Here is an 11,253-nt window from a genome sequence, read left to right as displayed (position 1 = left end):
GTGAAACACTCTTTATGTGAATGGTGAGGAACAAAGCATTCAATAAACAAAGTGAAGTTCAGGCTTGTGTCGCAACAACTGCCTGTTTGTTCACAGAATGCAAGTGAATGCGTTGGTTTGGCCATGATGGCACTTTGACACCATCAGATATATGGGCTCTAGCTGAGTATTTTTCACTCTGCAGCATGGGTTAGGGAGGCTTGCAGAAGAGTGGCGGGGGTGGGGTAGGTGACACACATGACGCTTGTTGAAAGGTCAGAGTCCGCTTTGTGACGGGAAGTTGGTGCGAGGCCTCAGTGTTATGTGCAGTTTGTGTAGAAGCAATAAGAAAAACAATCTCAATCTGTAGATCACAGGAGGGACAGGGGTACAGGGGCTGTGGTGTGTAAAGGGAGGAGGTGAGAATGTTTTGTAAAGTGAAGGTGTACCATCACAACACCTCTGACACTTTACTTACTTTTGATTAATTTTTTCGACTATGTGTTTGTCCATGTATGTATCTGTTAATCAATGCATTTCTATGGGCTAATAGCAGTAAAGCCAAATTCAATGTTTGATCAAAAAAAAAAAAAAAAGATAAATAGATACCTAAAGGGGTCATAAAATTCTAAATCAAATAGCTAAATGATCATTGGTAAGACCATCTTAAAACAATTCCATGTTAGCTTAGTGGAACGTTTTTTGTAATTACTCTAAGTGGGGCCTATCATTCTAATCAGATTGAAATCATATCCTAAGCTCCAAAATGAGTAATTTGGTGTTCAAACATTTCATTTTAGAAATGATATAATTGTATGACTAATTGGTTTCTATTCTTAGAATTGAGTGAAAAGTCACAGCTGGGCTAAAGCTTTTAATTCAAGGCCACATAATGAAAGTGTTTGTGACACCCACGCCCACAATTGCTGAAAATAAGATACACTATATATACACACAAAAGTATGTAGACACCTTTCAAATGAGTGGATTTGGCTATTTCAGCCACAGGTGTATAAAATCAAGCACACAGCCATGCAATCTCCATAGACAAACATTGGCAGTAGAATGGCCTTACTGAAGAGCTCAGTAACGTTCAATGTTGCACCGTCATAGGATGCCACCTCTCCAACAAGTCAGTTTGTAAAATGTCTGCCCTGCTCCGGTCAACTGTAAGTGTTGTTATTGTGAAGTGGAAACGTCTAGGCGCAACAACGGCTCAGCCACGAAGTGGTAGTCTTACGTGGAGTGGAACAGGGGAACCCAAGAGCAGACTCAGACATGGAGACTGGGATGAAGTAACCAATGCGGGTTGCTGGAAAACTAGGGTTGCTGGAAACCAGGTGCAGAGACCGAGGCTGGAGCAAGAGGGGTTGAGACAGGGTAAGCAGGTCTGGAGGGGAATCCAAGGGAGTAGTAGAGTGGGGAATCCAGGACAGAGTAGCAGGATGATGAGACGTGGGTCTGGAGACAAGGACCAGAGTCAGAGCAGGCAGAACTGTAGCGGAGAGGAAAACAGCATCAGGCAAGGAAAACAGGCACAACGGGATAACAGGATCTGAATAGTAACAAACGGCTAGAAAAGTAGACTGACTGAGCAGAGATTACTATCTGGCAGTGTGGACATGGCAGGGCTGAGTATTTGTAGAGGTCTTGATTATGGAACAGGTTGCAGCTGGAGGGGATCTGCTCTGACTCCAGCACACCTGCCTCCGCCCACACAATCACACACACACACAGAGAGAGGGAGAGGGAGAGAGTACCAGGGGAGTGGCGGCAGGTCAAGGAGACACAGGATGAGCAGTTGAGGGCGTTGCAGGAGCAGATGTGACAGGTAGGCCACACAAGCTCACAGAATGGGACCGCCGAGTGCTGAAGCGCGTAAAAATATATATATTTTTCCAAACTACCTATGGAAGCAACGTCAGCACAATAACTGCTCATTGGGAGCTTCATGAAATTAGTTTACATAGCCGCGCAGGCTAAGCCCCTTAGCTCCAGTGAAGGGAAATCTTAATGCTACAGCATACAATACATTCTAGACAATTCTGTGATTCCAACTTTCCCCCAGTTTGGGGGAAGGCCCTTTCCTGTTTCAGCATGACAATGCCCCCGCCCACAAGCAAGATCCTTACAGAAATGGTTTATCGAGATCGGTGTGGAAGAAATTGACAGGCCTGCACAGAGCCTTGACCTCAACTCCATCGAACACCTTTGGGATGAATTGGAACACAGACTGTGAGCCAGGCCTAATCACCCAACATCAGTGCCCAACCTCACTAATGCTCTTGTGGCTGAATGGAAGCAAGTCCCTGCAGCAATGTTCCTGCATCTAGTGGAAAGCCTCCCCAGAAGAGTGGAGTCTGTTATAGCAGCAAAGGGGGGACCAACTTCATATTAATGCCCATGAATTTGGAATGAGATGTTCAACGAGCAGGTGTCCACATACTTTTGGTCATGTAGTGTACTTTAAAAAAATATATTGTAAAGATTGTAGAGTGGTTTTGAACCAGCAACCTTGCCAGATATTGAATTTAGATTAATAAAAATATGAATTGTAATTGAATTATAATAGATATACAGTTCATCAAAAGCTCATTTCCCTAATTTGACACCACAGTCAAGAAATATGTAAGAGTAACATGACGCACAACCCCCCCCCCCACACACACACACTAAATGTCAGAAGCAGAAAGGGGAACATGATTTGTTGAGATGTATTACTGACAATTACTGACATCTCAGGATTCCTTCCACTGGGCTCGGTATGACAGCTTATTTACTGTTGTTGAGTGAGTGAGGTGAGTCAGTATAAAAAAAACGTTTGTCCTCTAAAGCCCCAGTATGAATCATCTCTATAGTCTCTAGACTGAACACAACAAATATAGAGATATGGTTGTGACAAAAAGACAGTTTCGGTGTTTTTTGTTGTTGAAACCACGTTAGTGATGCTGCCACTTTGCATTAGTCTGCTACTTGTTCACTGTAAAAAGACAGCCGAGACAAAAATCCCCTGCAACCATTATCATCTTTTGAGCTTTTTAATTTTTTTCCTGTTTCGTTCATTCCATCAGTTTCTTATTCTTGTCATTGGAGCAACTTCATTGATAATATGGTCAGGTGGATTATAGCTACTTGCATGTACATTTGAGACTTGAGCACAGATTAAGTAAAAATGTACTTCAATATTACTTCCAAATGTACTTGAAGAATACTACAAAGCCGCTACTACAACTTTCCAACCTTAAACAAAACCTTGGTTGATGTGGTAACCACCTAATTGTGGTTTATGTCATATTCTTTTGTTGGTAAAATTGAATTTCCATTTTACAGTTTTATCTGAATATTGATAGATGCTGGTTTAACCGACAATCACATTCAGTGGGTTTCAGTACTATGAGTAGATTTTTTGATGACAGCTATGAATCCCCTCAGAAGTAAGTGAGTTCTGCAATACACAGAACATCAGGTAACTAAGTTGATGGATGCTGTTCTACTTTTATTGCGGAAAAAGAGAGATCATGAACTTGTGTCTACATACAAATGTGTTGGAATGTGTTTAGAGGTCAGGAGATGGGTTGCTTTTGTAGTTTTGAGAGTTTGTGACAATGTTTGTGTGTGTATGCTTGTGCGTGTGTGTATGCTTGTGCATTGTGTGTGAATGTGAGACGGAACATACCAGAAAGGGTTTGTAAAGGCTTGCATGTGTAAAAAGATATGTGAATAATGTGGAGGGTGCATGGGCGCTGCGGTGAGGGTGTGAAATGGCCACTGCACCCTGGCCTCATTTAGACCACTTGTTCTCCATTGCCTTTAGCGCCTTGTTCAACTTCTGGTTCACAATGTTTCTTTCTGTCCATTTCACTATAAAAGAACAAATAAAAGGAGGAAGAATGAAAACGGGGTTTGAGTATAAGTGGATGTAGCAAGGATAGAGCTATTTGTCATATCATTGGCAGTAGTAATCAAATGAGTGGTGTTTATTATTAGCCTATTAGCTTATTATCAAGCTATTATCTAGCTTATTATCAAAGCATATTATGAATACTGTAGCACTATTTGTATTCATAGTACTACTAGGAGTGGTGGTAGTAGTAGTGGTAGTAATAGTTGCTGATATAGCAATAAGTGGCATTAGCAGCAGGTCACCCACCACTGTCATCAGTCCTGCGGCCGTACCAACGCTGGGCGTCTATAGGAGGGGCGGGCAAGGGGTGACCGATGTAGGAGTCTTTTATCAGGGACGTCCACACCGGAGGAGCTCCTGGGAAGAATAGAATAGAAACATGGACAGGAAAAGAAAAGAACATGAGCATTAGACAGAGGAACCGTAATCCTTGACTGTATATGTGCTGATAATTCACTTTGCAACACTGACCTGGAAAGATGTTGGTGCGCAGACAGTGTCCCAGGCTGTGGTAGGAGCAATGGGGAGGGACGAAGGCTGACCCTTTGTCGGTATAGTGAGGCAGCACGAGAAGAGGAACCTCCGGGCATGCTAAAACTCTCACCTCCAACACACACACAGTTGCAAAAACATAATTCAGAGCTCTGTAGTGTGCATAGGTTATGGTGGAATACCAAGTTTTGGGATAGAAACTGAATTATACCATCCCTCTCCAACGCTACTGACCTGCGGCTTGTCTCCAACTGTTGTCTCCGGCTGGCCAGTGGAGGTCATTGCCTTGACTAACAAACAAGAGGTGTCGAGGATTCTTGGTCATGTAAGCAGAGAACAGAACTAAAGAATGCACTGCCTGACCACAAGTATTCTTGTTGTTGGTACAGTCCTGTAGGTTTCCCATGTCAACATTCACTGCCCAGTGTTCCATCAAAAGATGCAGCATTATAAACTCCTTCATAATACATATATTGATGCACAAACATTTGGGCAACCATGAGCCATAACAAATCAACATATGCTAATGCTTAAATAGAGATAATACACTTTTCTCGACGTATAGTAACTGTTTGACAGAGTATTGGCTTTCAATGGGACTATTAGGCACTGAAAAGGTTAGTGTGAACCCAACAGAGAATTATACTGTGCTGCCCTCCCGCGAATAAGATTACTTTTGCAGTTGACAAGTGCGTCTACTTTCAAAAATCGTCCATTTACAGAACACTGGGACGCTGAAGGTCTAGGCCTATTTATTATTTTACACAAGTGTCCGCATTAGCGTTCAAATCTTATTTTTCAAATGTAATCTTACCCTCATTGGGATATAGCCTAAACCAAAACTCAAGCTGAACCAAACCGGAAAAATGTGACAACCTTATTTTCCTGGCATGAATTCGTTGTAGCTGGGTCAGGTGGGCTACAATAACCATCGTTGGCACGTTTAATTATCACATGTCAGGCGCATTGCATAGAATGTCTGTAAGTGAGAAATTATATTTTGGGAAAAGTACAGCCTAAATATACTTCGATTCAGAGCCTCAGTCACTGTGTAGTTTTGCGATCCTGCGGCTAACCTTACCTCAATAAATTCGATTTTTCTGAACCCCACGCATCGTCCAATCGGGGTGAAGAGTAACACGTCATCTGGATAATGTTCTAATTATCCTTAGAAGGTAGTCGCGTGAAGGGGGCTCCGATACAGCTTAGAGCGCATTACCTGACATTTGAACTCCATACTCAAGAGCTAAAGGTCACTCAGTTATCCAATATAACACCACCACAGGAAAATAAAGTTTAAACCACAATCCCTCATAAAAGGTCAAATAAAACCTCCCCTACTAAATACTCATACCCTGTACATTTACCACACAGACAATAACAAATTCAACTATCAGCAAAGAAAGTAAAAGGAACAAGGGACACCTTTAGTATTTTCCATTCAATTAACTTTATTTCACAATTCTTACATTATGTGTTTATTACTTTTAATACCACAGACAAATATCAACTTGCTAAAACAATAGAAAAGAACATAAGATCCATATGGACCTACATATTTATATTATATACATACACTCAAGTCTTTGGAGGTAAACCTCTTCAGCTCTCTATGCAGCACACTCTCAGCTCTGACATCCATCTTATTAAAGGGGCATCCCAATAAAAATCTACAATTAAAATCAATGTGACCAGACATACAGAAAAATAAGGCTCACTTAACTTACGGGGGTAATTTATTTAAGTACAGATTCAGTTACAAAATGATGTATCAGACACTGCAATTTGAAATTATTTGTTACTAAACCTTATGAATATTTGATAAGACTAAATATAAGGCAAAGTAGCTTCCTGATTTATAGATCACAAATCCAAATGGAATCTTACTAAATTATAAGAAAGTGTTTTAGAAGTGAAAATGGCAACAACAAAAATTGTGGACAAATGATTTTTTTGTTTTGTTTTAAAATGGCTCTCATGTAGGCTACATGACACTTTTCTCATGTAAAGAAGAACATATCAAATTGTAGATTGATCATTGGATTGGTCCTCTAAGTGCTGCTTGCTGTTCAGTACCCAGGTGTTGTATCAGGCTTCTCAGGCAGATGTTCAGCTGAGCTTTATGTGGGGGCAAACTTCTTGGCCTGCGCCCTCACCCTCTTCTCATAGTCCATTCTGTTCTGACTAAAAGAGACAACAAAGGGGGATTAGTCCATTATGAAATTGAGTATCAGCCAACAAGGCTATTATTTTCAGTTTAACAAAGTGAGATTGTGTATGTTTGAAGTGTCTTAAAAGCACACTAAGAGCCCCTTTACCTGTATCAATTATACAGTAGAACATTCTAAAATATTTTAAAAAGTATCTCTCAACTGAAACTCACCAGTAAATTGTGTAGGCTTCTGCTTGTGCTGGGTCTTGGATGTTGGGTTCATTGAGAAGCTCTTGGATACCCAACAGGATCTGTGAACACAAAACAGATGAAGTCAGCTTTTAGAATGGATTGAAATACAAAACAATGCAGATCAGAAGACAATCACTTGACCAGAGAGTACCATGCTTTGATCCACATTAAAAAATACAGTAATTTGATACCCGTTGAGCCAATGTCGTGCATTCCTCCAAACCGGTGAAAGCACTGATGCCTCTCCCATTCTTTGTGTGTGTGTGTGTGTGTGTGTGTGTGTGTGTGTGTGTGTGTGCCTGTTTTATGGTGATGGCTGGCCTCCAGTCCTTCTCCTCCTCCAGGATGGAAAGACACACCGTGCCAGATGGGTAGACATTGGGGTGGAAAATGGGTGGCTCAAACTTGCCTGAGAGGACATAGAAGAGATGATTAACAAGCATTTCTGTCAACTTCCTTACCATCGATATCAAAAATGACTAGGAACAAAACACTGCACACCAGGGGTGTTAAAATGTCCAAATTAAATTGGGATTGTTAAAGTGAAGAAAAAATCCTTAATTGTTTTGTTTTTCACAAAATTAAAATCAAAGTGCAGCAATCACAAAACTACCAATTATAGGCCCTGATCGTCCTCATATAGGAGATTAAATAAATATTATAGAAATACCTAACGCAACAATGCTGTAACAATTTACGCTACTTTATTAACTGGAGCTGTAATCAATGACTGTATATACAGTATGAGAGTAGCAGCTCAAGCAGGCAGAGGCGAGGGGCCATGCGGTGTGAGTGAGTGATGAAGGGAACAGGAAGGGGAGAGATAGCAACCAAGTCGACTCGCGCTGGTAAACTAACTTATTGCTAGTTATTGCTCATCTCATCTGATTACATAGTACCTAACTTGACCTAATGTTAGCTTGGCTAATTGAGACTACATAACTGTGTATTCTCCTCTTCAACTTAAGAAGCAGCCTACCTGTTGGCTCTTGGTGATGTAGCCTGTCCTTCTCATTTAACTTAAGTTCTGTCATTTTAATTCCATCTTACTTGATTAGCCTAGATATCTCCTAATAACTTGCCACACGGAGGCTCTAGCTCTATTACTATAGCCTAATGCCGGTTTGATGACTTGTGAATGGTCGATAACAACAAGCTGCAGGTTTACTCACATTTTGGCGGCGAGGAAGGATAATCATCCTTGAACAGCATTCGGAGTTTGTATTGGCCTCCCTCCCACAGCGTCTAGAGAATTGAAGAACATAGTTATTACATCCATTAATTGTTCCAGCACACGAGGGTGTGCCTACACACTATAAAATATACTTTTAAATGAGAACACATCAGTTCGTATTTGTACTTGTGTTGGCCATTTTTTGATGTACTATAAGAAACACTCTATATCTGTTTACTCATTCTGACAGACTGGTAGTGGTTGTTGGGTCTTGTTAGAGTAAAAACTACAGAAAGTAAAAGTTGACATACCCCCTTTTTCCCCGGAATGGCACATTCCCAGTTCATGAGGTTCATAGTGCCATCAGGATTTTTGGTAGGCACAGCGACAAAACCCTGAGAGAGAGGGAGGGAATAAGGTTTGAGGAACAAGCTTGCCTTCTGCAATTCATCAGAACAAGTTTATTTTCACTGTTTGTATGGTAGCTCCTCACAAATGGGTGGTCTTTCCTCCATGCTTTGCGCTCCTGTGACAGTCTGCTAAGAGCGATACCAGACATGTCTACTCATTAACACAGTCCTGTGGGAAGACATAAAAACACTCAATTAACATGGCTAGATAGCAAAACCACGAGAGAACAAGGATGTGTAGATAACTAACATTTTTATTAGAAATGTCCACAATATACTATAGTTGGATTGAGGGTTGGAGAGATAACTGATAACATGTAATCAGTTACATGTAAAATTATTACAAAAAAACCTCACTGTAATCAACTACATTACAAGCCAAAAATATTGTAATCAGATTACAGATACCTTGAAAAACTATGGATTAGATGGATTACTTTTAAATTCAGAAAGGATCTTTGCGGGAAAAAAATATCACAATTCCTTTGTTGTCTTAATGACATTCAAGTCAGTTCAAGTTTGTTCAACCTGAACGAGTCTGACCACATGTCTGAGACCACTATGATGACACACCAAATGTGTTTGATGGATCCTTTGTCTTCTTCTCATGCCTCTTAAGGGGAGCGTAATCCAAAAGAAACAAAGTAATCAGATTACATTACTGAGTCTGGGTAATCCAAAAGTTACATTACTGATTGCAATTTGGGACAGGAAACTAGTGCCCTGCCCAGCAGGTAGCCTTGTGGTTAAGAGCCTTGGAACACTAACCAAAAGGTCGCTGGTTCTAATCCCTGAGCCGTGCTGCCCTTGAGCAAGGCACTTAACACCATTTGCCTGTGTAAATCTCTCTGGATAAGAGCATCTGAAAATGACAAAAATCTAAGTGTAAAATGTTGACTTGCCATATTACTCATGAAAAATTCTTATGACATGAAGTTAACTTGAAAGCTAATTAACCTATTCACTAGCTAGCTATAAAGATTTCCCCTCATTAATTGTGGATAGCAATGATGTGGATATTGCATTGGTCATATACCACAAACCCCCGAGGTGCCTTGCTATTATAAACTGGTTACCAACGTAATTAGACTACTAAATGGTAATTTTTCATACCTATGGTATACAGTCTGATACATCACGTCTTTCTGCCAATCAACATTCAGGGCTTGAACCACCCAGTTTATAACTACATTTATATAATGGCGTTGTTGAATACTCGTTTCTGATTGGCTTGAATGGTATTCTAGAGTGTGCAATATTTCCCTAAATTGCATGGTAGAATTAAATGGCTATTTGAGCTACTTTTTGAAAGCAAAAGTCAAATTGAAAACATTATTGGCATTGTGGAATTCGATATTCATATTAGCAAGCTAGGACTTATGGTTAGGCTAGCTAAACTACACATCTGTGATTACCATGGCAACTACTGTAGCTATGTAGTAGACTTGTTATGTACTTCAGTGGTGTTGAACACATTTCAAGCAGCTAATGTGTTAATTTATAGCCATGGTATAAAAAGGGTTACAACTAGGTGCTCTATGTGGTTTCTGTAAAATAATGCAACTCCGTGGAAGGTTACTTCCACTCCGCAACACACATTCCACGTTGTTCACATAACGTTAGTCCCTAGTGATTATCCCTTACATATGGCTCTGCTTATTGATATTGCCAGTAACAAGCTGGTTAGCTACCCAGCTAGCAGTCTAATTAGCAACAAACCATCAAACTAGCCAACCAACATACATGCACCCACCCACCTGTAAGCCTAATTAGATAATATATTAAAGTTCGTTTACAGGTCATTGGTTACTAGTAGTTGCTTACCTTATAATTCAATTGATACTGGCTAGATGGAGTTCGCTTGTTGGTGTTTGTCAAAGCTAACGTTAGCTAGCTAAAAACAATGAGCTGGGTCGCCTATTTTTTTTACTATCAAAACTAGCTAAAGCTGCTTAGTAATGACGATACTTTCGTGCTAGTAATTCGACCAAGTTAGTTCCCCTGACATAAATAAACTGATTGAGAGATTTCCTTATCTGTTACCGCATATGTGAATACCTGAACGATAGCATTCAGCCAGTTAGCTCGCTAAAGTCAAGAAAGAGGACCTAAATTTGTTTATCTCGACATATCCTACAGGCACTTCGCAGGCCACCTTTCATGGTCTTTCTTTTCGGCCATCTTTGGTGTGGCGTCGTGTTGGCTTCATCTGGTGTTTGACTATTTTTTGGAGATATATTATATATCGAAGCTTTTTATCAATTAAAGATCACTTTGAGTCAAAATGCAAGCCGAGATCTACAGCGAGAAATTTGACCATGAAGACCTGATTCACGTAGTTTCCTCTGAACAGTTGATGTTGAGATGTGTCTGTTACTTGAACCCTGTGAATAATTTATTTGGGCTGCAATTTCTGAGGCTGGTAACTCTAATTAACGTATCCTCTATGGCAGAGGTAACTCTGGGTCTTCCTTTCTTGTGGTGGCCCTCATAAGAGCCAGTTTAATCATAGTGCTTGATGGTTTTTGCGACTGCACTTTAAGAAACTTGACTGACCTTCATGTCTTAAAGTAATGATGGACTGTCATTTCTCTTTGCTTATTTAAGCTGTTCTTGCCATAATATGGACTTGGTCTTTTACCAAATAGGGCTACAGTATCTTCTGTATACCGCCCCTACCTTGTCAAAACACAACTGATTGGCACAAACGCATTAAAGAAAATAATGCTACAAATGAACCTTTAATAAGGCACACCTGTTAATTGAAATGCATTCCAGGTGGCTACCTCATGAAGGCGGTTGACAGAATGCCAATAGTGTGCAAAGCTGTCATCAAGGCAATAGGTGGCTACTTTAAAGAATATCAAATATATTTTGATTTGTTTAACAC

The 11,253-nt window shown here is 40.3% G+C and overlaps 2 protein-coding genes across 2 annotated transcripts; both read right to left on the bottom strand.

Moving 5' to 3' along the window:
• Positions 1-2,671: 2,671 nt before the first annotated feature.
• On the bottom strand, positions 2,672-4,863 carry LOC115103587 (ciliary microtubule inner protein 4). The gene is made up of 4 exons (XM_029624428.2): positions 4,610-4,863; positions 4,355-4,487; positions 4,130-4,240; positions 2,672-3,840 (listed from the first exon to the last, which is right to left on the bottom strand). Exons 1-4 carry the CDS (start codon positions 4,655-4,657, stop codon positions 3,761-3,763), a joined length of 372 nt encoding a protein of 123 aa, XP_029480288.1. The 5' UTR covers positions 4,658-4,863; the 3' UTR covers positions 2,672-3,760.
• Positions 4,864-5,808: 945 nt separating this feature from the next.
• On the bottom strand, positions 5,809-10,476 carry LOC115104018 (SUMO-conjugating enzyme UBC9-like). The gene is made up of 7 exons (XM_029625153.2): positions 10,188-10,476; positions 8,447-8,532; positions 8,265-8,348; positions 7,952-8,024; positions 7,079-7,188; positions 6,759-6,838; positions 5,809-6,559 (listed from the first exon to the last, which is right to left on the bottom strand). Exons 2-7 carry the CDS (start codon positions 8,510-8,512, stop codon positions 6,496-6,498), a joined length of 477 nt encoding a protein of 158 aa, XP_029481013.1. The 5' UTR covers positions 8,513-8,532; positions 10,188-10,476; the 3' UTR covers positions 5,809-6,495.
• Positions 10,477-11,253: the final 777 nt, after the last annotated feature.

The sequence above is a fragment of the Oncorhynchus nerka genome, linkage group LG21 (genome assembly GCF_034236695.1).
Source record: "Oncorhynchus nerka isolate Pitt River linkage group LG21, Oner_Uvic_2.0, whole genome shotgun sequence".
Lineage (NCBI taxonomy): Eukaryota > Metazoa > Chordata > Actinopteri > Salmoniformes > Salmonidae > Oncorhynchus > Oncorhynchus nerka.
The sequence above is the reverse complement of the archived record's forward strand: the minus strand, read 5'-3'. Positions and strand labels throughout refer to the sequence as shown.

What these genes read in the sequence shown, in the direction of transcription:
- LOC115103587 (XM_029624428.2), bottom strand. Translation starts at nt 4,657, where the DNA reads ATGACCTCCACTGGCCAGCCGGAGACAACAGTTGGAGACAAGCCGCAG. An exon ending in CAGTTGGAGACAAGCCGCAG is followed by an intron (nt 4,488 to 4,609) that starts GTCAGTAGCGTT and finishes TGTGTGTTGGAG; the next exon opens with GTGAGAGTTTTAGCATGCCC. An exon ending in CCGCAGGACTGATGACAGTG is followed by an intron (nt 3,841 to 4,129) that starts GTGGGTGACCTG and finishes GTTCTTTTATAG; the next exon opens with TGAAATGGACAGAAAGAAAC.
- LOC115104018 (XM_029625153.2), bottom strand. Translation starts at nt 8,512, where the DNA reads ATGTCTGGTATCGCTCTTAGCAGACTGTCACAGGAGCGCAAAGCATGG. An exon ending in TCCTTCCTCGCCGCCAAAAT is followed by an intron (nt 7,189 to 7,951) that starts GTGAGTAAACCT and finishes ATGTCCTCTCAG; the next exon opens with GCAAGTTTGAGCCACCCATT. An exon ending in CAGCCATCACCATAAAACAG is followed by an intron (nt 6,839 to 7,078) that starts GCACACACACAC and finishes TTGTGTTCACAG; the next exon opens with ATCCTGTTGGGTATCCAAGA.